This window comes from Urocitellus parryii, chromosome 5 (assembly GCF_045843805.1).
Source record: "Urocitellus parryii isolate mUroPar1 chromosome 5, mUroPar1.hap1, whole genome shotgun sequence".
NCBI classification, from domain to species: Eukaryota; Metazoa; Chordata; class Mammalia; order Rodentia; family Sciuridae; genus Urocitellus; species Urocitellus parryii.
Genome location: NC_135535.1, coordinates 14475175 through 14501428, shown reverse-complemented (window position 1 = coordinate 14501428; position 26254 = coordinate 14475175). Strand labels below are relative to the sequence as shown.

The following is a 26254-nucleotide window of genomic DNA, read 5'->3' as shown; positions in this document are numbered from 1 at the left end:
GCACAGATGGAGAAAAAAATGCAGAGAGATTAAGTGACTCGCCCTAGGTCACACATAGAATCAGAAATTCACACTAAAGGAGCAAGGCTCCAGAGGTCACACCCTTAACCATTTGATACAGAGCCTCTAAAGAGCAGTACGGTGTAGTGCTGAGGGTATAGGTGCTAAAGTCAGACAGACAGTTCATGGTTTTATTTTGTTGTTGTTGTTTTGTTTTGGTTTTAGTTTTGGTACTGGGAATTGAACCCAGGGGCAGTTTACCACTAATCCACATCCCAAGCCCTTTTAATTTTTTTTTTTTTTTTTTTTTTTTTGAGACAGGGTCTTGTTAAGTTACTTAGGGCCTCACTAAGTTGCTGAGACTGGCTCTGAATTTGCGATCCTCCTGTCTCGGCCTCCCAGGTTGCTGTGATTACAGGCATGTGCCATCCGGAGCCCTTGAGTTCCTTACCTTATCTAAAGCCAGTGTGCTCTACTGCAATATGAGCACAGTGGTCCCCCTATGGCAAGGGAGGGCATGTTGGGATCTGAGAACAAGCCCTGGGTTACACAGCAAGGATTCAGTCATCACAGCTGTGCTGAGCTCAGCTCCTGCATCCCCAGATTAATTAAAAATAAAAACAAAAACAAGGGTCAGAGACAGCAGGTGGGTTGGTCACGGCCACACAGCAAACTAGTTATGGGCCTCAGGACACAAGGTCCTTTGCACATCACCAGCAGCTCTAAAGCAATTGATCCAATCTCGTCCACGCTGTCCCCTAACAACATCTTTCTCAAGTTGCTCCTTCCAGGACTCCAGATAGGCTTCTGCTGACTTGCAGGGCCATGCCGCCACCCTCAGTGGTCATGTGCCAAAGTGAGTAAAGCAGGAAGGAGCAAGGGCAGAAGCCAAAGAACAAAAGGAGCCAGAAACCCCCATAGAGATCCAGGCATAGTCTTGGAGTGTCCACTAGGTGGAGCCACACTCGAGCATGAGAGAGAGAGAGAGAGAGAGAGAGAGAGAGAGAGAGAGAGAGAGAGAGAGAGAATGGATGAATGTGTGTGTATGTGTGTGTTTCCATGTTTCAAATGAAGAACATGAATCTGTCCTGTGAGGGATTGAGAGTTTCACTCACCCACTCATCCACCCATCCATTCATTCATTAAATATTCACTGAGCATGGGAATACGTACACCCCAGGCATGTGAGCTTGTAAGCGCTGTAATTTCAGTCTGGCAACTTCTCTGCTTCTGTGAGGCATCTCCCAGCAACTCCACGATTCCTTATCCAGCATTAACAAGGGTCCAGAGATACTATTCTTCCCTCTCTCCTCAAATATTTATGTGGCCTGGACTCTCTGCCACCACCTAAGGATGCTAGAATTGACAAGATGGTGAAGACAAACGTGTGACCCAGGTCAACTTGGCCTGATCTGCAGGAGGAGTGCTGTCGAGGAAGCTGGACTGCAGGAGTCCAGAAATCCTGCTCAGGACCCTTTGAAATAAAGGCAAGGCCTTTCTCACTTTGGCCTCAAAGGAGAGATCAGAAGTTCTGTCCAGTCGGTTGTTTCTCTGCAGACTGTAAATGATGTGGTCCATGTCCCTTGAGAAATATCTCTGATGCCACCTAGGTGGGGTTTGAGATGACGACACTGTGACTGAGTTCATTTTATCTGTGGCTTTGGGTGAAGCCTTCACTTTTCCCTGGGCACACAGTTCTGTGTCTTCCTTTCCAAAAGAGGCTGCTCAGGTTTGGAAGGAACCACCCGGGACTGAAGGGGGAGATACTAAGCTCTGTCACCCATTTTGACACTTACATGATGTGTGGCCTTAATAAGTTACTTCCTTTTTATGGGTCTCATTCTTCTCATCTGTAGTATGAAGCCCCAGATGCTTTACAGAAACTTCCATCAGGAGATGGCATCTCTCTCCACACTTGCCTTGATCCTACCCTGGCCCACTCTAGCCCAAGTTGCCAAGAGGCACAGAGAGAAGCAGAAATAAATGCAAGTGCTTTCAGCTGCAGGCCTGAAGTTGCTGAAGGCTTGAAATTAAGCTAACATATTGGAGGACAGTAGAAATATGGAAGAGAGGTCAAAGCTTGATGACAATGGTCTAAGCCTCTGGCTCCAGATCTGTCTGAAGCCATTTATGTCATTAGATTCTTGAGTCATCCTAGCATAAAAATTCCATTTCTTGCTGAAAGCAATTAGAGTTAGGTTATCTGTCACTTGCATCCAAGAAAATGAGTGAATGAACTGACAAGCAACTCTACCAGAAAACTTGTATGGCATAAAGGAAAGGAGGGTCCTAGACTAGGACTCAGTGTCTTGCCCTTACTTTGTGATGCTAGGCACATTTCCTAATGTCTGTGAACTTCAGTTTAGAATTCTGACTCATTCATTTTTTTTGGCAAATACTTATTGGCATTTGCTGTGCCAGGCACTCTGTTAGGTATTGGCAATGCTGTGGCTGAGATCCTCATGGTTCTTACTCTTGCAAAATTAAGCCCAGTTCTGGAATAATAAAGTTTCCATTTGATACACCTGATTTGTCACCAGTAATGACGTGGTATGAGGCTCTAGCACTTGGAAATTGGTAGTTGTTAGTATTCCTTCAACTCTGTATTAGGTGATATTGTAGCGTTAGCTAGAGAGCGGGCAAGAAATAGGGCGTAGTACAATGGGAAGGAGAGTACTACAGACTTCACTGCCTTCCCAGAACTCAAGGTTAGTTGTTAATAATGCTGACGAACCTAATTACACACATCACTGAGCTAGATGGTGTACAAGAGCCTGGCATGGACCTAGGTTCAATCCTCTGGGACTTTTAACTCTTTAGAATAGCCATCATACTACCAAGCATATTTTTTTTCTGACCTCTGGCAAAGAGACTTTCAGCGTTAAATAAGCTCATCAGTTCCCAAGAATAAGTGTTAGTAATAGAGGTACTTTGGCTCTTGTTAATTCTTGTTATAAAGAATTAATTAGAGGAGAGGAGAGGGGGCATGGAGTCAGGAAAGATAGCGGAATGAGATGGACATCATTACCCTAGGTACATATAGGACTGCACATATGGTGTGACGCTGCATCGTGTAAAACTAGAGAAATGAAAAGTTGTGCTGTATTTGTGTACAATGAATCAAAATGCATTCTGCTGTCATACATATTCTAATTAGAATAAATGAATAAAGAAAGAAAAGAAAAATACATGGGATAGGCGAGATATTGGGTTTGACCATTTCTGGCAACTTTACCCCAAAACAAACATATTCAATATAGATAAATTAATTCCTTAAGGAAAATTAAAACTGGTTTGCTTTATTGGGGTGGAAAACAAGGCAAAAGAAGAACATCCCACACCACCCTAAAATAGTCATGGTATTCATAAATTTCAACAACTTTGCATGCTATGAATAAAGTTACATATAGAAAAAAGAATTAATTATGCCAGCTGCATTTGGATTTTCATTTTCTTTTACTGGACTTATTACATTCTGCCACTTTAGTCCAGTAAAAGACAGTAGGTTTGGCAGGCCTCAAGTGACCACAATCCTAGTCCACCTTCTATTCTTTAATTTACTCGTTTTTATTAAACATTTATCAAGTGCCCAATAGGCACTGGGCTGAGTGCAGCTCAAAGAAGTCAGGATCTGGCCATACTGGAGCAGCAGGTGGCTCATAACTAAGCAATCCCCAAGGGCACTGACCCAGAGTCTCCAATACTCAAACACAAGCCCATTTCCAAATGCCAGGTGGGCCCACCTGAGTAAGCCTAGACAGACGTTAATAAGCCCACCTCTAGGAATAAATCCGTTTATGTACTTTTCCCTAAATATAGCCCGGTTCTTGCCTGTTCATCACTCTTGCTGCATTTTAAAAAAAAAAATTCAAACTTAATGCTGCTAAACTGGTACACTTAAAAATGGTCAAAATGGTACCGTATACTTAGAATATAACAGGTGCTAAATGTTTTAAGGTGAGACAATTACATTCAAGAATATGATGAAGTGCTCCGGATGAGGCAGGGGAGACTGCTCGGCCCGGGATCTGACCCCAGCACCAAAAAGGAAAGCCACACACCTCCCTCTGTGCCGCCCTCTGTGACCAGAGGTCAACGGAACGGCAGGGAAATACCTAAAGGTGGGTGGCATTTTGTCTCTGATTAACCCTGCAGTTCTAAATATTTTCTTTGATCCCAAGAAGTCCGCAGATGTCGCCACAAGCCGGACAGCGGTGAAACACCCTTCACCCCGCTGGACACACAGCAGCACGCCACACGGCCACGCCCCGCGGGGCCTGCCCCTACCTTCCCCCTCCCTTTTGCCTTCGGCGCCCGCGAATGACGTCAGTCGCGGGCGCCGCCGCGAGTGCCCGCGCCTGCGCTCTGCCTGCCGGCGGCCTCGCGAGCTTGCGAGCCTCGGTGCGGCACGCCACCTTCCCCTGCGGCCCGGGTCTTTAACTTGAGACGCCCTTGAGCTGAGGACCATGAACCGCAGCCGCCAGGTGACGTGCGTGGCCTGGGTCCGCTGCGGCGTGGCCAAAGAGACGCCTGACAAGGTGAGGCCTGGTCGCTCCGAGATCGCGGGGAGCGGCTTGCCGGGTCAGTGCGGCCTGGGGACCCCGCACCGGCTCTGGCCAGGCTGGTGTGACGGGACCGGCCGAGGCCGGCTTTGGCTTGGTGGCGGTGACAAGAGCCGTGGCTCGGTCGGCCCGGGTTTCCTGGGCCTGCCTGGACCTTGCTCCTCCGGGCGGGTGGGTCCAAGCCCAGCCACACCCCCAAATTCCGGGCACGTGGACCTCGCGGAATGGAAAGGGGCGGGGTGCTGCTTCGGGTGCGAGGTGGCGCCCAACGCTGATTGACAGCAGCTGCACTCCCACCACGGGGCACTTTCAGGCGGAACCGGGAAGGGAGCACCTGTGACCCGACGCCACTTTGCACTCCCGTGCTTTGTGCTCGGAGGAGTGAGGATGGAGTCAAATTAGGAATTCCTTGAATTAACCCAAATGAGGTGCTGATGGGGCGGTGGGGATGAGGAGTGAACGTGACCCACGAATGAACAGGAGCGCACACTGAGACTGTAGCGCACATGAAAATTACTTAAGATAGCCATCACATACATACTGAGTGCTTTCTGCAGGCCAGGCCTTGTCCAGGATCCCGAGAAAAGGCCCTGCCTTTATGGACTTAATATGTGCGTTTATTGTATGTCAGTGGAAATAGGTTGTAAAACGGGTCGTTTTGAATGTAATTGGGCCAAGCCAATGATGACAGGTTGGGAAAATGATAGGAACGTGAGTGGCTTGGACAAGGAGTGCACAAGAGGAAGGGGTTGGAATAGTCCTAATAGATGTACATTCCACCAGAGCAAGGGCTGTTTTACTCACTTTTTCTCAGGTGTTTGGCTTGCAGCAGACATTCAATACATATTTATAGCATGGGGACAGAAAATTATCTCGTTAAAATTTGTTAAACAAGGAAACAGTTCTTATTAAAGGGAGACATACAGACTTTCAAATTCTTGAAGATGGTGATTTTCAAATGAGCCTACACATTGGAAACACTTGGGGAACGTCACATATTACCGAGGTCCCACTCTAAAGTATTGAGATTAAGTATGGCCTGAAATATTTATTTGTTTGTTTTTGTGAACTCAGGGCCTCACACACACTAGGCAAATGCTGTACCACTAAGCCATAACTCAGCACATGGCCTGAAATTTCTAAAGGTCCCCCAGGTGATTCTCTGTTGCAGACAAATTTGAAGAGTTTATAGAAGGAAGTAGTTGAATTCTGTGAAATCCACAAAAGGAAAAATTACACAAATAACTATTTTTTAATTAAACTTAATTGTTTTCTGGAGCTATCCCACAGTGGAATGCCATTCTCAAAGGCTTTTTTTGTAGAAACTGGGTGATTGATTGGATTCATCATCAGTTGTTAAGCATCACCACATGGGCCACTGAACTATGTACTTAGATATACAATGACATGTCAGCCTCCCTCTTCAAGGAGCTTGTAGTTTGGTAGTGTTCTGTGTATTTTAAAGGTACTAAAGCACTGCTAAGGTGAGGGAATGCCAGTTTCAAAGTAAAGAGAGTGACCTGAGTTTTGAACTCTTATTAGGGTAAAGGCTATCCAGGTAGGAAGTCTGGACCATTTTAGTGGGAAAGGATCTTGATTATAAGGACCTGTAAAAACTATTAATGTTAAATTGAAAGAGGCTGGATTGATGTTTGGTTCTCATCTTGATGATGTCTCTTGAAGTTTTACATTTGTTCACAAACTTATTAATTCAAAGACATCTAACGATTTCCTTAAATATGTTATAATGAAATGCTTTCTCCCTTATAGGTAGAGTTAAGTAAAGATGAAGTAAAGCGTCTCATTGCTGAAGCAAAGGAAAAGCTACAGTAAGTAGCTTCAAGAATGTTGCTATTTGTGATCAAATCCAGAAGAGATGTGCACTTTAAAAAATAACTTAATGTTCTTGTTATTGGACAGTGCCATTTGGGTGATTGCTTTTTTCTTTTTGTTCTCATAGAGAAGAAGGTGGTAGTGAGGAAGAGGAAATAGGCAATCCTTCAGAAGATGGCATGCAGAGCGCCCGCACCCAGGCACGACCAAGGGAACCCCTAGAGGATGGTGACCCAGAGGATGACCGCACCCTAGATGATGACGAGCTGGCTGAGTACGACCTAGATAAATACGATGAGGACGGTGACCCAGGTGAGAAATCAGTCACTGCTGCTGTTTATACTCTATGGGCACAGTGCTCTCTACCATGCTTGTGGTATTCCAAAGCATTACTCCAAGTTTTATTATCCCTGACTTCAATTAAATAATCTGGTCCAAGATTTAGACAGAATGTTTTTAAACTAGTTTAGAAGATAAGCTCTAATCCACTGGTCTAAGGTATAAATCTAAGATCTTTAAAAAAAAAAAAAAAAAAAAAAGCATCATGTATTTTCTTGCTTAAATTAGGTATATTAATCTGTAACCGGGCTGGGGATGTGGCTCAAGTGGTATCGCGCTCACCTGGCATGCGTGCGGCCCGGGTTCGATCCTCAGCACCACATACCAACAAAGATGTTGTGTCCGCCGAGAACTAAAAAATAAATATTAAAAAAATTCTCTCTCTCTATCCCTCTCTCTCCTCTCTCAATCTCTCTTTAAAAAAAAAAAAAAAAGAAAGGGGTTGCCAAGCTTCCTCAAAACTACGAGTTTCCTGAAATCTCAGCAAACATTTAAAAAAAAAAAAAATCTGTAATCCATTTGTGAGTTCTTGTATGTGGTTATAATGTACTTGAACGTATCTCTTTATACCTTTTCCTCAACTGCATTGACTTTTTTCACAATATGTGCATGTTGAGACAATGTTATGGGAGATGATTTAAAATTTTTTAAGAGAAGAGAAAAAGGAGAGCAGAAGAGCAGTTCAGGGGGAAATAAAGTGAACTGAGAAGACATAAACAACTTTATTGCTCTCTTTGGAAAGGAAGTGTGAATGTGTATGTAAAAGGAGCCAGTGGAAGCTGTGACACCGTGCCATGGTGGTCTTCTGGTCTGCTGCCCTGCTTGGCACTAACACCAGATCTTGAGGGTTGAGAAATAAGCATCGTGTTTGGTCCATGACTTAATACTTTTACTTATTTAATTTCTAAAATCCCAGTTGCTCTGCATTTTGGGACTCTGACAGAATCAGCAACTCCCAAGTTAGAAAATCAGAAAGACATAAATGACCCAACACATAAAAAATCAGTTCAATATGAATGTTACCTGCAGCAAAGCAAAATCACTACCATTTCATGATTACAGAGGAACAACTATTGAAGGATTTCTAATGAGTAAACAAAAGTTGGTCCTTATATGATGTACAATATGTAAAATCCCAAAGATGATACCATTTTGATTTAATGTATGCTTCCTATTTGGTACTTTTTAAACTCTGATCCCCTTTCCTTATAAGTTTTTACCTTCCTTAGCTTGGCTTTGTCAATAGCTGGGTGGGAAGGGAATATAAGTAATACTCTGACAAAGTGTCATGCTAAGTGACACTGAGGAGAGTCAAATAATCTCTGTTTCTCTTCCTCAGAGTCTGGATTTGTGCAACAATTCAGTGACCCAGTATAAAGTTTTATCAGTTTTATTAAATATCTAATCTTATGCTAGATCTTCTTGGGATGATAAAATACATTTAACATAGTACATTAAAAAATTTCATAGCCATTATAATCAGGCACCAGAAATCACCCCTATTGGTGAGAAGTTCACATTGAAAAGTCAAGTAAAATAATATGCTCTCTAGAATTTGCTCTAAAAAACCCCAGAGATTGGGGTGTGGGTAGGGAGAACGGGTAGAAGAAACAACAGTGAGAAAATATTGTTAATTGTCAAAGCTGGGGAATATGCCCTAGGGTTTTTTTTTTTTTTTTTAATGCGCTCTCTCCTTTTGTTCCTGCTTGGAAATTTCTATAATGCCAAGTTTTTTGTTTTAATTGGGCACATATGAGTTAATGGAGAACACTCTAGGGTGCCCAGAGGGCAGTTAGCATGGTGGAGTGCTCGAAGAATAGGACCTGGAGATGGGGTCTGTGCTGGGCGCAGGAAGATCAGTAAAGAGGGCAGGTTAGGGAGAAATGAGGAAGTAGGTTCTGGAGAAGATGGAATTGAGTAAAGCAGTGAGTGAAATTTGGTAGACTTGGTCTGGTCCCTCAAACGGGACATGTTCAAATACTGTAGGTAACGTTGTGGAGGTAGATGTTAACCTAAGGAAAGGAAAATTTAGTGCAGTGGGGCAAACTGTAGAGAGCCTGTAGTGTCGCAGCAGGGCTGAGCTTGGAAAGTGATTGATGGGGAGAAGAAACGGCTTGAATAAAGACCCACCGTGGGGGAAACACTGGTAAGTCCATCTGTGTGAGTGAAGATGCAGGAGGTGCGTGGGGAGTTGGTGAAAAGTCTGGAGCGACCAGTTGGGTCTTGGCTTGAATGCCAGGCTTAGGAATCGCTGTTCAGGGGATCACTGAAGGTCTTTGAGCACAGGGTGCAGGACAGCTTGGTATGAATCTTGGGGAGTTGCCTGAGGCAGCAGTGGAGAGAGTTGGGAAACGGGGTGAGTCTCTCCCAGGAGAAGCAAGGAACTTCAAGATAAATTAGGTCAGGGGACCTGGTCTGATCACGAGGAATGAGGGGGAAGAAATGGAGGAAAGAATTGTAGAGGCAGCTGGGAATTTGGCATCAGTCCTGTGGGTCGCTTTCTGTCAGAATTGGTCCCCTATGTCAGTCTTACTGCTGGTGTACCCCTTTTCCTTAAGATAAGTAACCCTGTCTTACTCCATCTGTGTCAGATTCTATTGTCATTTATCCCTTTTTCCCATCTAGATGCTCATTCCTCCTTATTCCTCATCCCCTAGCCTTGTGTCCTGTGCACTGCTGTTTACCTCATTTTTAAATACAGAATATCACCTCCATCCACCAGTGTCACCCAGTGCCGGGGAAGGTGGTGCTAAGGTTTGGACATTCTGGCTCTAAAGCCTTCATTTTTTTTCAGTGTGTTCCTCTTGGTGTGACCCATCAGCCTTGGGTTGTGGGCCCCACCTCGTTAAGGACATGGTGCTATGGGAAGACCCGTCGGTCCTATCTTCTTAAAGTAGCTTCCCTAACAATGAGTGTGTCTTCCTTATCCTGAGTTTTATGTCACTCTGGGTCCACTCTATGTTATATTTGTAGATGTGCATAAAAGAGTGATTCCATTTTCAAGTCAGTTTAGTGAAAAGGGCATATAGCATTTTTTTCCCAGATTCATGAGGCACAATAGCATGTCAACAGTTCTGAGAATACTTGCACTACAGCAGCTGCTTACTCTGAAGCCATCGTTTCTCAGTTTTGACCAGACAGCCCTTATTTATTCTGTGTTGATTTTAGTGTTTCAGGGCAATTTATTTCCAGGTCCTCAAAACTACCATTCTGTAGCTCCTTGAATTATGATTGCACCGAGCAAGCTAGAGAGTCTGAGCACAGTTCTAATATTTTATAAAAGGGGCGGGGGTCTTTTTGTTGGTTGGTTGGTGTGGTACTGGGAATTGAACATAGAACCTTGCACATGTTAGTCAAAAGCTCTACTACTGAGCCACACCCCAGCCCTTTTGATTTTTTAAGACATGATCTTAGTAAGTTGGCTTAGGCTAGCCTCAAATTTGTGATCCTCCTACCTCAGCCTCCCAAGTAGCTGAGATTACAGGGTGTACCACCATGTCCAGCAGATTTAATTCTTTAATTCTTTCATTGGAAGATTGTGAATCCCAAGACTATCAGAAACGTACTCCAAATCAGGTAGAGAGAGGGGAGGGGAGGGGAGGGGGGATAGGAAGAGCAGCTGAATACAACAGACACTAGTATTGCTGTATATATAAATGTGGCTGTATAACCAATGTGATCCTGCAATCTGTACATGTGGAAAAATAAGAATTCATACCCTATTTGTATCAAATATATGATATGTCAAGATCATTGTATTATCTTGAGCAACCAATATATATATATATATATATATATATATATATATATATATATATATATATATAAATGGATTTTAAAATTCCTGCAGTTTCCTTTCTGTACTATGGATAATGTGTAGTTAGTATAAAATTGGGTCTAAGTCCACAGATGGATGTCTTCAGAAAACTGTTTTTGTCAAAATGACCATTTTACTCATTTTGATGAATTCCTTTAGATGCTGAGACGCTTGGTGAATCTCTCCTGGGTCTTACAGTCTATGGGAGTAATGATCAAGATCCTTATGTTACTCTGAAAGATACGGTAAATTTTAACATCACTTTTCTAATTGTGCTCTTGAGTGTCTGAGAAACCTCACTGGATCTCTCCTTTAGCCATTGACTATTTTTTTCTGCCCACTTAGGAACAATATGAGCGTGAAGATTTCTTGATTAAGCCCAGTGACAATCTCATAGTTTGTGGCAGAGCTGAACAGGAACAATGCAATTTAGAGGTACATGGTAAGTGAAATAAGTCCTCTACTAAGAGGTTTTATAAGTAATATTAAAATAACTGTTATAGTTACTGTTATGAAGTCTTAAGTGCTAAATTCTGCTGTACCTCATTTGAGTTAGTTACAGAGTTAAATTACTTGTCCTTTTCCTGGTGGTGTTCTGGGCAATGTGTAGTCTGAGCTGTCACTTTGGTACCTTTGTATTTTTAGTGGAAATTGGTCCCTAGAAAGTTCTAATAGGGGTTTTTAATCTTTCATGTCAATATGTTCACCAGTTTTTTACTTTTCCCCCTTCCCAAGGTAGACATGGCAGCAAAAAAACTTACAAAAGTAACAGAATTTTCTGATCCCATTACCCTGAGATAACCACTTGCTACCCTGGGTTTTTATTCTTGCCCATCATGGCCCAGACGTTTTTATGTGATTACAATTATGCTGGACAGACAGATCTTTATCCTGCTTTTTTCAGAGTTGTTTCAGATATTCGCCTTTGTGAAACACTTTATTTTCTGCATAATAATTCAACAAAGAGAGCCGTAGTTCTCTTTTGGAACAAAAATTTCTTGCTCACCTTCCCAGTTCAGAAATGTTTATACCAAAGCCAGAGGCAAATGTTCTCCAGTATTCTGAAGTACACAGTGATAAGAAGTTTTAAATCAGATGTGGTTTTGTTTTGTTTTCTGCAATACTGGGTATTGAACCAGGTATTAGGCTTGCTGTGCTTCACCCCAGCCCCCTGGTTCCAGCTTAGATTTCTGTGACTCTTGGGAATCTTCAGGGCTGCCTGCAGGAAGCATATAGATTAGGCCAATTTTATTCCATGACTCATTGTGACCTTTTTAGGAAATTTTTCTTTAAAAAGGCTTCCGATAGCAGGCACTGTAATATGAAGTTTTTCTCACTTTTTTTTTTCTCACTCTTGATATCTTTGAACTGTGCATATTTCAGATGAGAGCCATGTCATTCAAATTTTTTTTAATATTTTATTTTTTATAGTTGGACACAATACCTTTATTTTATTTATTTACTTTTATGTGGTGCTGAGGATTGAACCCAGGGCCTAACACGAGCTAGGCGAGCACTCTACCACTGAGCCACAACCCCAGCCCCTCGTTCAAATTTTTTAACACCAATTCTAATTTCAAATAATTAAAATTATAAGACAGTCTTTTGTCATTATTTGTAACATTCTCATATAAGAACATTGTAGTCACTCCTTTGAATTCAGGATCAGAGTAGTAAGAAGTTAAGTAAGGCAATTGCATTTCCATTCCCCACTAAGTTAGGTCATTATAGATATGCTTTATTATTTGGGTGTGGAAGGTGTCTCTGGATTACCCAGCATATTTCTAGTGATTTCAAAAATTATATTCTAAAGCTATGTTCCGGGCGTGGTGGTACACACCTCTGAGCCCAGCGGCTGGGGAGGTTGAGGCAGCAGGATCATCAGGATCATGGGTTCAAAGCCAGCCTCAGCAATGGCAAGGCGCTGAGCAACTCATTGAGACCCTGTCTCCAAATAAAATAGAAAATAGGGCTGGGATGTGGCTCAGTGGTTAAGTGCCCTTGAGTTCAATCCCCAGAACAAAAATAAATAAATAAATAAAGCTGATCTATTTGTTGTCCTGATGTGGTTAAAAGAAGAATGTGTTTTAAAGTATCATCACCAGTTTTATTTAAGATGTAAGATAAGTACATTGGCCATGCTTGAGTCTTTTATAGGACCACAGTCTGATCATTTTGAACCTGTATTCTCATCGTAGACAGATGTGATAGAACTTCACCTAGAATCTGCTAATCCCACACCCATTTCAGAAGCAGAGGCCCAAGGAATTAAAAAAAAAAAAAAAAATCCACAGTTTATTTTATGGTCTACTTCTTTCTTAACAAAAAGCATATCTGTAGGAGGTGGACATTCTGATATCTATTAGTGTTTCATTATATAATTTTTTTTAAGTCTTTATTTTTATTTATTGATATGTGGTGCTGAGGATCGAACCCAGCGCCTCACACGTGTGAGGCGAGTGCTCTACCGCTGAGCCACAATCCCAGCCCTCATTATATAATTTTTAAAAGACTTCCTAGTTATGGATTTTAACAGTTTTGGTTTTGCTGCTTAACTTTATAACAATGTTAAAGAGCTCTTTTTTTTTTTTTTTTTTTTGATGGACCTTTATTTTATTTATTTGTATTTGGTGCTGAGAATCGAACCCAGACCTCACATGCTAGGCAAGCACACTACCACTGAGCCATCATCCCAGCCTCTAAAGAGCTAATTTTGTTGGTTGTCATATTCCAATAGGAGGTCTTCATAAGTTTTGTTTACATTGTTGGTCTTTATAAACTTCTGAATATTGTATTTCCGTCCGACTATGAATTATTTTTCCCCAGTGTGGTCCTTTGTTTTTTCTGACATAATCAATCACTTAGACATTTAAGAAAATCAAATAAGTGCTCCTGAAGGATCCATCATGAATGTTTGTTTTCTGTCATGAATGAACTAGAAGATTAGACCATTTACCTGGCAGGCATGTGGGTGGGGGACTGTGGGTGTTTGTGTTCCGCTATGGGACATGCTAGATAATGGGCAGATATTAGACATGAATAATTTTCACCTGCCAGTATTGACTATGGATTTCCTTTTAATGTCATCCAATGTGTCTCTAGTTGGGAAAGTGTTCTTTTTGTGGGTGTAATTTCTGATGACTTACTCTGATGCAGTAACTTTTTTTTTCCCAATCTTTTCAGTTTATAATCAAGAAGAAGACTCTTTCTATGTACACCATGATATACTTTTATCTGCATATCCTCTCAGTGTGGAATGGCTGAATTTTGATCCCAACCCAGATGATTCTACTGGTAACTGGAAAACTTAAGGTTGCCCTCTGGTCCCTAGCCCTATTGCATTTTCCTAGCTAATAAACTGTTTCCTGTATGTGTGTATTCAGAATTGTTGCTGATATGAAGTTGCTGTTATTTTCTGAAGTTATGGTTTGAAGTCCTTAGCACAGCAATGCTTAATTTCTTGGGGTATGTCTGTCTTCAGACTTTAGCTGCACTATAGCCTGAGGGACAAAGCTTGAAGCTTTTTAGACCATAGAACTATTGAGGTCCCATAAAAAACCAATATAAAGTGGTAAAATGTGTATGTTACCTGCTAGAGTTTAGTGGCATGATCTGTTTCAGAAACATGAGGTAAAACTAAAATGAAGAGGCTTGTCCCTAATTGGGTTCTCATCTTGGCCTTTTTGGCCACATCCGCACCCTATTATGTGCTCTGGTAGTACTTCTTAAAAGAGAGGTAAATGCTGACAATACTGACATCATCTCTCTTGTTTGTAAGGCCTTTTCACATTCATGAACCTACCTGACCCTCATCCTTACAGCAGCCCATGAGGAAGGAAGGATGTTAGTGGGCCTCAGTTATCCCCACGTGTTGGTGAGGACACTGAAGCCAAACAAGGCACCTTCATGACTCAAATCGTAGTCCTAAAACCAGCAGCACAACATTGGTATCACCTGGGAGCTGTTAGAGACGCAGACTCAGGCCCGCTCAAGGTCACCTGAAATACAGTCTGGATTTTAACAACTTTTAGATGGTACATATAGAAGTTTGAGAGTACCTGCTCTAAGCCATTGCTCACTTAACCTACAGTGTAAAGTATTTGCTTAGAAGTTATTTTTGTCTTTTTTTTTTTCTCTTTGTAATCACAAACACATTGTTTCTTCCTGCAGGAAATTACATTGCTGTGGGAAACATGACCCCTGTTATTGAAGTATGGGACCTTGATATAGTGGACTCTTTAGAGCCCGTCTTCACACTTGGGAGTAAACTTTCAAAAAAGAAGAAAAAGAAAGGAAAGAAGGTAAAAAGTTAATAAATACTTTAAAAACAAATGCAGAGAAGTTTATTGGAGAATATAAGAACATACTTTTTCAATCAGATACTCTTGTTGGAATAAGGTAGTTATAAAGGTATTATAATTTCTACTTTCAAAAACCCCATCCAGGGAAAACATTTGTTTGCATAAAACCTCCAGTGTCATATTATTTCCCACCCAAAATGTGGCTTAGGTTGTGATTCTTCCTCGTATATAATAACTATTCATACGAATATGCTAGTTTTGCACTTTTTAAAAGTTTCTATTTAGCCTCTTATGTGTTGTATTCTAAATATCCATGTATTAATTCCTGTTGTATTTTAAATTGTTAGGTTTGGGGGAGGCAAGTGGCAATATTGCTGTTTGTAGGATTAGTGCCTACATTAAGAGCTCATGTTTCTTCCCTGTAAAGAACACTTATCCTAGGTATCCATGGCAATAGGCAGTCAAAATGTTTAGTTCTTCAAGCAGGTGTGTGTTATAGCAGAACAATAATCTTATGATCTAAAGCATCTTGCAAATTAATATATCAATTTTATGGAGGGGAGGCTTTTAATACAAAAAGTAACTAAAACAATTATTGCAGAGTTCCTCAACAGAAGGGCATACTGATGCTGTCCTTGACCTTTCATGGAACAAACTCATCAGGTAAAAAGAAATGGCACTTGCTTGACTGTCAGATCTGGCCCTGGTGACTTGACACCTGTCCCTGTCTCTGATGGGTGTGTCGTGGGCCTCTGTTTCCACCCCGCTCGCTGCGGTGTCAGGGCAGCAGCTCTGCGTTCTGTCTGTGCATCCCCCACGTGACCCGCCGCTTCTCACCACGGAGCTTCCTGCATGTTGTGACGTGGCTCTCTCTGCTCCCCAACACTGGAAAGACGGCATGTAGCACGGTGCCAGTGGGACAGTGGGACAATGGGCTTTTTCACAGAAGACATTTTTCTTACTTCATTTTTCATATCTCTACTGCTTGCTTTTTTTTTTTTTTCTTTAAAATATCCATAACATAAAATTACCACTTAAACCACTCTAAGTTTTGGTGACTTTTTGGACATTCACATTGCTGTGCAACCATCACCACATCCATCTCTAGAACTTTTTCATCTTCCCAAACTAACTCTGAACCCTTTAAACACTTCAACAATAACTCCCTGTGTCCCCTTTCTCCCAGCCTTGACAGCCACCCTTCCATTTTCTGTCTCTATGAATATGATTATTCTAAACACCTCACATGAACATACAGTATTTGTCTTTTTGAAACTGGCTTACTTCGCTCAGCATAAAGTCTTCCAGGTTCATACATGTTGTTATTCAAGTCAGTTTCCTTCTTTAAGGCTGAGTTATATTCCATTGTGTGTTAATACTACATTTGTTAATCCATTCATCTGCAGACTTTTGGGTTGCTTCCATCTTTTTGCTATTGCAAATAATGCTGCTGTGAATGTAGATATACAGAATCTCAAGTCCCTGCTTTCAGTGCATTTGGACATGTCCCCAGAAGTATTGCTAGATCATATCATAGTTCTAATTTTTTGAGGAACTACCATACCATTCCATAGCAGTTACACCATATTATATTCCTACCAGCGGTGCACATGGAGTCCAGTTTCTCTCTTTCCTTCCAACATTTATTTTCTATTTTTTAAAAGTACTTTTCTATTTTTTGATACTAAGAAGTATGAAGTTTGTTTTTTTGTTTGTTTGTTTGTTTTTGAGAAAGGGTCTCACTTGAACTGCCTGGGCTGACCTCAGACTTGTGCTTCTCCTGCCTCAGCCTCTTGAGTCCCTGGGAGTATAGGCATGTGCCACCATGCCTGACCTTCGTTGTGGTTCTGATTTGTGGTTCTCAAGGATTAGTGATATTGAGCATCTTTTGGTCACTGTATTTAATCTTCCTTGTAAGAAATGTCTATTCAAGTCCTTTGTCTGTCTTCTGAGTTGTTTGAGTTCTTTACATATTCTGGACATTAATGCCTAATCAGAAATATTGTCTTCAGTTCTGTGGGTTATCTTTTTGTTTTCTTTATAGAATACTTTCCAGCACAAGTGTTTCATGTCAGTGATGTCCAGCTTATTTTTGTTTGTGCTTTTGGTGCTGTATGTAAAAAACCATTGCCTAACCTGGCATCATGAAGGTTCATACCTGTGCTCTCAGAAGAACACTTCTGAGAGTTTCATAGCATTAGCTCTTAACACTTAAACTTGTGGTCCATTTTGAGTTATTCTTTCATTTGTGATGTGAGGTGTCGGGGCCTAACTTTTGAATGCGGATATGCGTTGTCCCTGATCCACATGTTGAAAAGACCATTCTTTCCCCATTGAGCATTAATTATCTTGTCACTTTTGTCAAAAATTCTATCCTGTTAATGCATAGATCTGTCCAAATGTCAGTAACAGACCACCGTAACTTTTTAAGTTTTGAAATCTGGAAGTATGAGTTTCCCAACTTTGCTCTTAAGATTTTTTGGGTTATTATGGGTTATTATTTGCATTTTCCCATGAATTTTAAAATCAGTTTGTTACTTTCTGCAAAAAAAAAAAAAGTCAGCTGGGATTTTGATTTTGAAAGGGACTAATGTGATTCATTCTGTAGATCAGCTTATAGCTCAGTCGGTCGATGCCCTGTTTCCATCTTACCAATATTCAGTCTGCAGTACAGGAGCAGGGGATCTTCTGTGTAATTAGACTGGCTTTCATTTCTTAGGATAATCTTTGGTAGTTTGCAGTATATTGTTAGTTGATGGTATATAAATTGCATTTCTTTTGTTAAACTTATTCTTATTTTATTCATTTTGATGCTATTTAAATTGATTCCTTTTCTTAATTCAGTGCTCTGATTTTTAGAAGATCACATCTAATTTATGTGTTCCCTGTCTCAGAAATGTGCTGGCAAGTGCGTCAGCTGACAGCACAGTAATTTTGTGGGATATGTCCGTGGGGAAACCAGCAGCTAGCCTCGCTGTGCACACAGACAAGGTATGGTGACTGAGTGAATGAAGAGGATTCTCAAAAATCTGGGGCATTTACATGTTTTTTGGTTTACAAAGTGCTTCACTGTTATCTCATGGGATCTTCACAAAGCTCTCTGCAGCAGGTATAATGTCATCTCAGAGATGTAGAAATGGATCCAGGAAGGTATAGTGACTGGGAATATTAGTGCCCTATAACATGTTTACAGAGGATCCTAAAAGGACTGGGATTTCAGTCAGCATGATAGAACAGCATGTGACAGATCATGACTGCACTGGGCTCTGTAGGACTTTGAAGCCAGTATAGTTGCCAGATACATTGGACCATTCACCCTTTTTCTTCTGAATATCTTTTAACATTTAAGGGGGACACACACACACATACACATTCTCATATATAACAAACGTTTTGGGAATACTACATTATATCCTTAAGTGCTGGCCTTTATTTGGGAATATAGTTTGCCAAACATTTGTTCCCTTTTTTGGCACCAGGAATTGAACTCAGGGCACTTTACCACTGAGCCACATCCCCAGCCCTTTTTTAATTTTTTATTTTGAGACAGTCTTGCTAAGTTGCTTAGGGCCTTGCTGAGTTGCTAAAGCTGGCCTTTAACTTGTGATCCTCCTAACTCAGCCTCCCAAGCCACCGGGATTCAGGTGTGCACCATGAAGTCAAGCCACAGATTTATGTTTCTTTATACACTACTAATTTTGAAGTGAATAATTTATAGAAATCAGTTCTTACACGTTAGGTAATGGTACCAAAAATAAAGACAGATACACAAATCTCTTCATTTATCTTTCCTCCCCTTAGGTCCAGACTCTGCAGTTTCATCCATTTGAAGCACAGACTCTAATTTCTGGATCATATGATAAGTAAGAAAGCACTTCAAGAATTATTGCTGCTGTTTTTATCCTCTTGAACTAATTCAAAAAGTATCCCTTGATACCCAGACTGAATGTACATACTAGTGAGGCGCCTACTTTCCTTTTCATTATGGCCCTTCCAGTCTAAGGATGTGTGGTTTTATCATAATAATGTAGCTATAGGAGTTTGTAACTTCAATTTTTTGAGCGTGTACAGGTTAGCCATTATTATGAAACAGACATCCCCAAATTCAGTTACTTTCCATAATAACCATTTACCCTTTCGGCCTGTGTGAGGCGGGACAGTGTGGGCTAAAGTCAGCTGGCCACTCTGCCTGCAGTAGGCTAGGCCAGCAGGCTAACTCACACTCGTTCTCATGATGAGGTTGGACGAACGAGATACCAAGACCTCTGAAGATGTAGGTTGAGAACTAGTGCCCTGTCTTGTTTTCTTGACCAAAATAGATTACATGGAGTGGGGGATGTTCACTGCCTTTATGAGGAATGCCCACATCACGGGCAGAATTCATGGAAGAGGGAGGTTGGGGACTGAGAGACCCTGCAGGCAACCACAGGAGCCTCCAGTCACGTGCTCCTTTGTGCAGACTGGGTCTGAAGGTGGGAAGTGCAGCAGTAGAATCACCAACATATTTGATTCCTTACCTTTGAAGAGTGGTACCTTGACATTTCTTAGGTGTCCTTCACTCAAAATTACAAAAGGATATCCCTTGGCTCCCCCAGTACAGTAACCTGATTGGGAAGAGCATCTGCAGCTAAGACATGAGTTATGTGGCTCTGGGCTCTACCCAGGAAAGGGTATTTTAGAAATCGTCCTGAACTTTTGAAAGTAGGATTCATCTGGTAAGTGTTATGAAGTAAAGCCACCGTTATATCAGAGCCACCAGTACCTTCAAGCGGCAAGACCAGATGTATGGTCTTGCCACTTGAAGGTACATATTAGGGAAAATCAACTCATTTTTTTCCTACTTTTAGAACCTTAAAACAGGCTTTAAATAATGGGCTTTCGACTTCACACTCTGTTCTGTTAACCATGTTATTAAAAGTCAATATCCGCTAGGCATGATAGTTGCACACCTGTCCCCAGCTGAGCAAGGAGAATGTCAAGTTCAGGCTAGCCTGGGCAATGTAGTGAGGCTCTGTCTTGAGAAGTAAATAAATTAAAATACTAATCTAAGAACTCTTCAAACTCTAACTACCTAAATGTGTCCAGGTCAGTGGCTCTGTATGACTGCCGAAGTCCAGACGAAAGCCATCGGATGTGGCGATTCAGTGGGCAGATTGAGAGAGTGACTTGGAATCACTTTTCACCTTGTCATTTTTTGGTAAGAATGTGAATGTTACTGTTGTGATTTTCTAGGTTTCTAACAGCTTATTTTCCCTAATCCTATTGCAGAGAGATTCTCTGAAAATCTTTTTCTGTGTTAACTGTGAAGGAAGTGTTTCAGGTTGAAAAAACAAGTTTGGGGTTGTTTTTGTTTGTTTTAAACAAGAGAATGGCTCAGCCACAAAAGCATTAGTGCACATGTGAATGATTTTGCTAATTGCCAACCACTCAAGAGTGTACCGCATCTTATTTTTGCTTACTGATTTTGATCACTTTTTTAGTGGGTTTTTTTTAATATCAGGCATAGTTAATATTCCTTATTTTTAATGGTAAAATCAGTCCAAGAAGATATTCTTTACTTATTCATACTTAAATGGAGTTCCAGTGATGAGAATGCTAGCAGCTTTCATTTATAACCCTGTATCCCAAATAGGAAAAAAGTATAAGACCCTTCAATAAACACCCTTACTATATGAGGGAGGACAGTTTTCCACATAACATCCAGTGATTCCACCAACATTTGCATCCAGGATAAATAAAATCCCAACTTTCCTCCATAAGGGAATATTAATTAAGTTGTGATACCTTCATGTTTCCCAATTTCCCGAAATAATGAAAAGGAAGTAAAGTGTTTTAAAGAGCCACTGGGAAGCTGAGGCAGGAAGGTTGCAATTTTGAGACCAGCCTGGGCAATATAATGAGACCCCATCTCAAATAAGTACTGTTTTAAAAAGTAACTTTCTTGGGGCTGGGGTGTAGCTCAGTGGTAGAGCACTTGCCTAGCATGCATGAGGCACTGGGTTCAATCCTCAGCACCACATAAAAATAAACAAATAAAATAAAGGTATTCTATCCATCTACAACTACAAAAACAATTTAAAAAAAATAACTTTCTTAAAAGTTGTGGACACTTTTAATAAGTTTCCTGAAGTAGTAATTCTGAGAATCGTCTCAACTCTGCACCTTGAGTACATGCAGATCCCAGCTAAGCTGCCTGCCTGAAGCCAGATGTTAGTTACCAGGAGTGAGGCCACAGCTGTATTGGATGCTGTATTGTACACTGGCCTTCAACAGTCAGGCCCAGATCGTTCCTGAGGTTATTTGCTGGCAGATGATCATAGATGCTAAAGTCACAAAAATGTAGGGAAGTGAGAGGTGATAAAATGTTCACCTCCTTCCTCTTCAGTTTTTGGCCCTGTCTCCTGCCTTCAAGACTTCCTCAATTGTCCATCCTCCTTTCCTCCCATACTAGCTGGCCCTTGGCCTGTATATAGGCTTGGTTTCTCACCCAGTCTTTTTTTTTTTTTTTTTTTATCTGTTTATTTTTACTTTTTAATGTGGCTGCTAGAAAATTTTAAATTACATACATGGCTTAACATTATTTTTATATCATAGCAGTGCAATAGGATAAATATGTTAATATCAACCCCACATTAAATTTTATGTTATAATGACATTAGAAATAACATCTAATATAGTCTCACAAATTTCCCAAGTTATCACACACACCTGTACTCTTATAAACAAAACCAAAAAAGATTATAATCGTCTTCATCATCATCTTTATACTAGCACCTGCAGTACACTTAGGTCTGAGTCTACAAATGCCCGCTCTTGACTGAGTACCTGTTCCTCCATTTCCTCCTTGCTGGAGAGAGCAGCAGCCCACCTGGTTTGCCTTTCCGCCCTACCTGTTGAACCGCTCTGCCACCATACTGACCCACTTTCTTCAGAAGCCATTTCCTTTGTTTGCCTGACCTCTAGTCCTGATTCTGTGGGCTCCTCCCCAGCTGTACTTTGAGTAACCTCTGCTCCCAGCCCTGCTTTTAGACTTACACTCAAGGTCTAGCTCTCTGCCCTGATGGGTGTGACTGACCCCTCTGTGCTCCCACAGCTCTGTCACCATTCCATCCACTCACCAGAGCTTTGTGTTCCCGACTCACTGCCATGGGGTCAGTGGAGTGTACCTAGTCCATGTGGGTATAAACTGGCTCACCTAAAAGGAAGTTCTTTGTGTCCATGTTAATTCTCCACAGGTGAGATATGAGACTGATTTCCACTGTGATTTATGTTACTTAACCATTGCTAATTTTATTGGCATCCTCTTTACTCTTTGCAGGCCAGTACAGATGATGGCTTTGTATACAATTTGGATGCACGTTCAGATAAGCCAGTTTTTACACTCAATGCACACAATGATGAAATCTCTGGTGAGCAAGAATATTGTCTTTAATTTCCATAAACTCAGGATGAAGTAAATCTGAATTTCAAAGTTAGACTCTCTGAACTAATCGTTATCTTCCTTTAGGTCTTGATCTCAGCAGTCAAATCAAGGGCTGTCTTGTAACAGCTTCAGCAGACAAATATGTGAAGATTTGGGACATATTGGGAGATAGGCCAAGTCTGGTTCATTCCAGGGACATGAAAATGGTAAGAATTTCCTGGGCATCTTTATTTCCTGTTACTCTGATTCTTGCTTATCTTTTTCTTGGAATCACTGCATTAAAGAATGTATTGAAGTTAATTTTGAGCTTTAAGTTTTCTAGAAATTATATGACTTAGGAAAGTTCTGGAAATTCAGTGATTATTTTGGTTCCCTTTCTAATTCACATGATTATCAGTCACTTAGTAAGACCAAAAAGGATGGAGAGAGGACACAGACAAGTGAAGTGGCTATTATTTTACCCTAAAATCAGGAATCTTTGACCTTAAGGCAGCAGAGCTCTTGGCGTGAATGTATTCTTCTCTCACTACCTCGTCACATAACTAGCTCTGAATGCACTGAAGTTGATACGTAGTAGTAAAGACTGATGAAATAACCAGTATTCTTTGAACAAATATTAAGCACATCCCATGTGCAAGGCACTGTTATTTAAATTAGACTACATAGAACACTACATGGCTATTAGAAATCGTGTGTGTGTGGGTATTAACTAATAGTAAGGCAGGTTTCATAAAATCACTTCAAGTATATTTTATAGTATCATGCATATTTCCAAATGCCTGATTATTTAAGTCTCTATATTTAAGTTAAGTATATTACATCCCAGAATATGAAGTTGCTGTCCTCCTATTTTTCTTATTCATATTTCCTATAACGCATATGTATTATCTAGTATTATGAATGTAAAAGTGAAAACATCACAAATTTAAAAATAACTTGAGGGGCTGGGGATGTGGCCCAGGTTCGATCCTCAGCACCACATACAAACAAAGATGTTGTGTCCGCCAAGAACTAAAAAATAAAATAAAAATAACTTGAGGGCGAGGGATGTACCTTGGTGGTTGAACAAGTGAGGCCCATTGATGCAAAGGAAAAAAAATGTAAGTGACCTGTGGTATTAGTTTCGTTGTTTGAAAGGAGAGCTTCTGGGTCTTAGCGGATTCGATGTCTTAGGAAATCACCCCTAGGATAACGAAGAGACAGGTAGCTAGGGCGAGCGCCCGCCTCCACGGCATGACTTCCTGCTGCACCCTTCCTGCTCTGACAGGCAGCACCCCTCCCCTCAGGGCTGCAGGCCACCTTTGTGGTAGTGATGTGGCTGTACCTGCTCACACTGTGGGACCTTAGAGAGACAAGAGCTCCACTGACATGCTTTTCTTTCTCCCTAGGGAGTTCTCTTCTGTTCTTCATGCTGTCCTGATCTGCCATTCATTTACGCCTTTGGAGGTCAGAAAGAAGGGCTTCGAGTCTGGGATATAAGCACCGTCTCTTCAGGTAAGAATCTGCAGTTTCTCACTCTGAGCTCTGTGAGTACCAACCCAGGGTGCGGCTGGAACCCATGAGGGAGATTGAGTGTCATCCTTGGTGTGGTCTCCTTTGGAATGTTCATGCCTACAATTACATTTGTTGTCACACTTTTTAGTTTTGTTTTCCTAGGGTTTTGAGTGGGGGGTTGTTTTGGGGGGGAACTATGTATTGAACCCAGGGGTTCTTTACCACTGAATAATCCCCAGCCCTTTTATTTTTTGAGACAGGGTCTGCCTAAGTTGCCTAGGCTGATCTTGAATTTGTAATCCTCCTTCCTTCCTCAGCCCCACAAGTAGCTTGGATTTCAGACATGCAGCACTGTCCCCGACTCAAATGTAGAATTTTTTTTTTTTTTTTGACCAGGGATTGACCCCAGGGGTGCTCTACATAGAGCCACATCCGCTGACCTTGAATTTAGGATCCTCCTGCCTAGATGTGCATTACCACACTCAGCTCATATGTAGATAATTTTTTAACTATTTTAAAACCAGAAGATCTGGGAAAGCTGGAAGGAAATGTAGCATGGTCTACCAATGTGACTAAATCTGCTCTTTTCTCAAGTACTATCTGTAAGATTGTTTTCCTAAAGAGACCAGTCCCTGTCCTTCAGGAGATCCTATTTGCTTTTTTTTTATTATTCTGTGTTCTAGACACGTAGAGATACTGTGTCCCCACTATATGATTCCCGAATCTTCCTTTCCATGCAGAAGGATCCTGAGATTTCTCTCCGGGTTATTCTGATAAGAATTTACGTTTAAGGAGTCCTAAATGCCAAAAGTTCTCAACTGGTCATGATACAGAAAAAGAGGAAAGAAAACAGGAAACAATGAGAAGTAGAATAAGGGAAGGACAGTCACTGTTAGAAGGGATGGGACAGCCATTATCCAAACATTCTAGGTTAATACAAGGCAAGCTGAAGTAAAGTACAAAAAATATTTTTTAAAAAAACCAAACTATTTGCTTTAAAGTTAAAGCATATTACCTTTAACTTCTAAGTTATTTACTTACTTTCTCATTTACTAAGTTGCCCTGCCACACACCCAGGTACTAAGAATTAAACCCAGGGGTGAGCTACATCTGCAGCCATTTTTGTTGACATTGATTTTTGATGCTGAGGATCAATCCCAGGGACTTGCACATGTGAGGCAAGTGCTCTACCACAACTATATCCCCAGCCCTTCCCCACCTTTTTTTTTTTTTTTTTTAATTTAGAGACAGGATCTTGCTAAGTTGCTGAGGCTGGCCTCAAACTGGCAATCCTCCTGCCTTAGCCCCCAACAGCTGGGATTATAGGAATGTACCACCACACCAAGCATAGGGTTGAAATTCTGTTATGAAAATATCTTCAGTACTATCTAGCCGGGCACAGTGGCTCACACTGAAATTCAGCCTACTCAGGAGGTTGTGGCAGGCATGGAGGGAGGGGATATCCACCCAAAACAGGATTTTATTGCTTATTTCTATATCTTAGTCTCTTTTTGTATTATAGACTTAATTTCCTGATCTGGTGGTTTCTTAACTGTTGATTTGTGTTTTAGTAAACGAAGCATTTGGAAGGCGAGAGAGGCTCGTTCTCAGCAATGCAAGAAGCTCATCTATTAGTGGCCCTTTTGGGAGCAGGAGTTCACACACACCAATGGAGTCTTAATGAACATCATAAAATTGCCTGGTTTGCCTACTTTAACTCAGTGTTTTAAAAAGATGGCCTCAAAATGTTCCACATTGTGGGGGTTCAGCTCAGTGGCAGAGCGCCGCCTAGCATGCGCAAGGCCCTGAGTTCAGTCTCAGCCCTGAAAAAGAAAAGGAAAAAAAATGTTCCACATGCAGCTAGAGACATGTAGTGATGGAAACAAGATTGGTTGCCTACTGCCTCACGTCCCTTTGTGCAGCTGTAGTGGCAATACAGAGCAGGTCTTTGTGCTTGCCTCCAGGTGGGTGGTGTATGGGGTTATTGTTGGATTTCTTGAAAATGATAATAAAAAAGGTTTTTAAGAACTTATTCCCTTAGGGAAGAATGAAGGAACTTTGGTTTGTATAGAGGAGAGAGGTGGGGTTGTGGGGACGGGAAGGACAGTAGAATGAGACACATTACCACCCTACATACATGTAGGATTACATTAATGGAGTGACTCTGCACCATGTACAGCATGTCAGAATGCATTATACTGTAAAGTAAATTAAGTTTAAAAACACAAAAAACTAATTCCTTAAACATGACATCTGTCGCAGGAAATCTAGGTTAGTGAATTAGGTAGTAACTTACGAGTTCTGTGGCTGTTAAGTCAGGATGTGCTGGGTTGCCCAAGGCTGGCTCAAGTGATCCTCCTGCCTCGGTCTCTTGAGTAGCTGGGGTTTCAGGCACACACCAGGCCTCGAATTTTAAGAGGAAAAAGCCTATGGTTTTAACAGATGATGATCTAGGCCTGGAAAGGCAGTGATTTGGCCAAGATCA

At 41.2% G+C, this 26254-nt stretch overlaps 1 protein-coding gene across 1 annotated transcript; it reads left to right on the top strand.

Moving 5' to 3' along the window:
* Nucleotides 1-4357: 4357 nt before the first annotated feature.
* On the top strand, nucleotides 4358-25797 carry Pwp1 (PWP1 homolog, endonuclein). Its single transcript, XM_026398598.2, has 15 exons — nucleotides 4358-4538; nucleotides 6333-6391; nucleotides 6523-6707; nucleotides 10711-10796; nucleotides 10897-10993; nucleotides 13735-13845; nucleotides 14722-14852; nucleotides 15454-15515; nucleotides 17747-17843; nucleotides 18654-18715; nucleotides 19938-20049; nucleotides 22171-22261; nucleotides 22360-22481; nucleotides 23664-23769; nucleotides 25341-25797. The coding sequence occupies exons 1-15, from the start codon at nucleotides 4467-4469 to the stop codon at nucleotides 25448-25450; spliced, it is 1503 nt and encodes a 500-aa protein (XP_026254383.1). The 5' UTR covers nucleotides 4358-4466; the 3' UTR covers nucleotides 25451-25797.
* Nucleotides 25798-26254: the final 457 nt, after the last annotated feature.

Bases quoted from the DNA above. Each gene is read 5' to 3' on its own strand.
- Pwp1 (XM_026398598.2), top strand. From the start codon at position 4,467: ATGAACCGCAGCCGCCAGGTGACGTGCGTGGCCTGGGTCCGCTGCGGC. The intron at 6,708-10,710 runs GTGAGAAATCAG...GAATTCCTTTAG, and splicing joins CGATGAGGACGGTGACCCAG to ATGCTGAGACGCTTGGTGAA. The intron at 22,262-22,359 runs GTGAGCAAGAAT...ATCTTCCTTTAG, and splicing joins ACACAATGATGAAATCTCTG to GTCTTGATCTCAGCAGTCAA.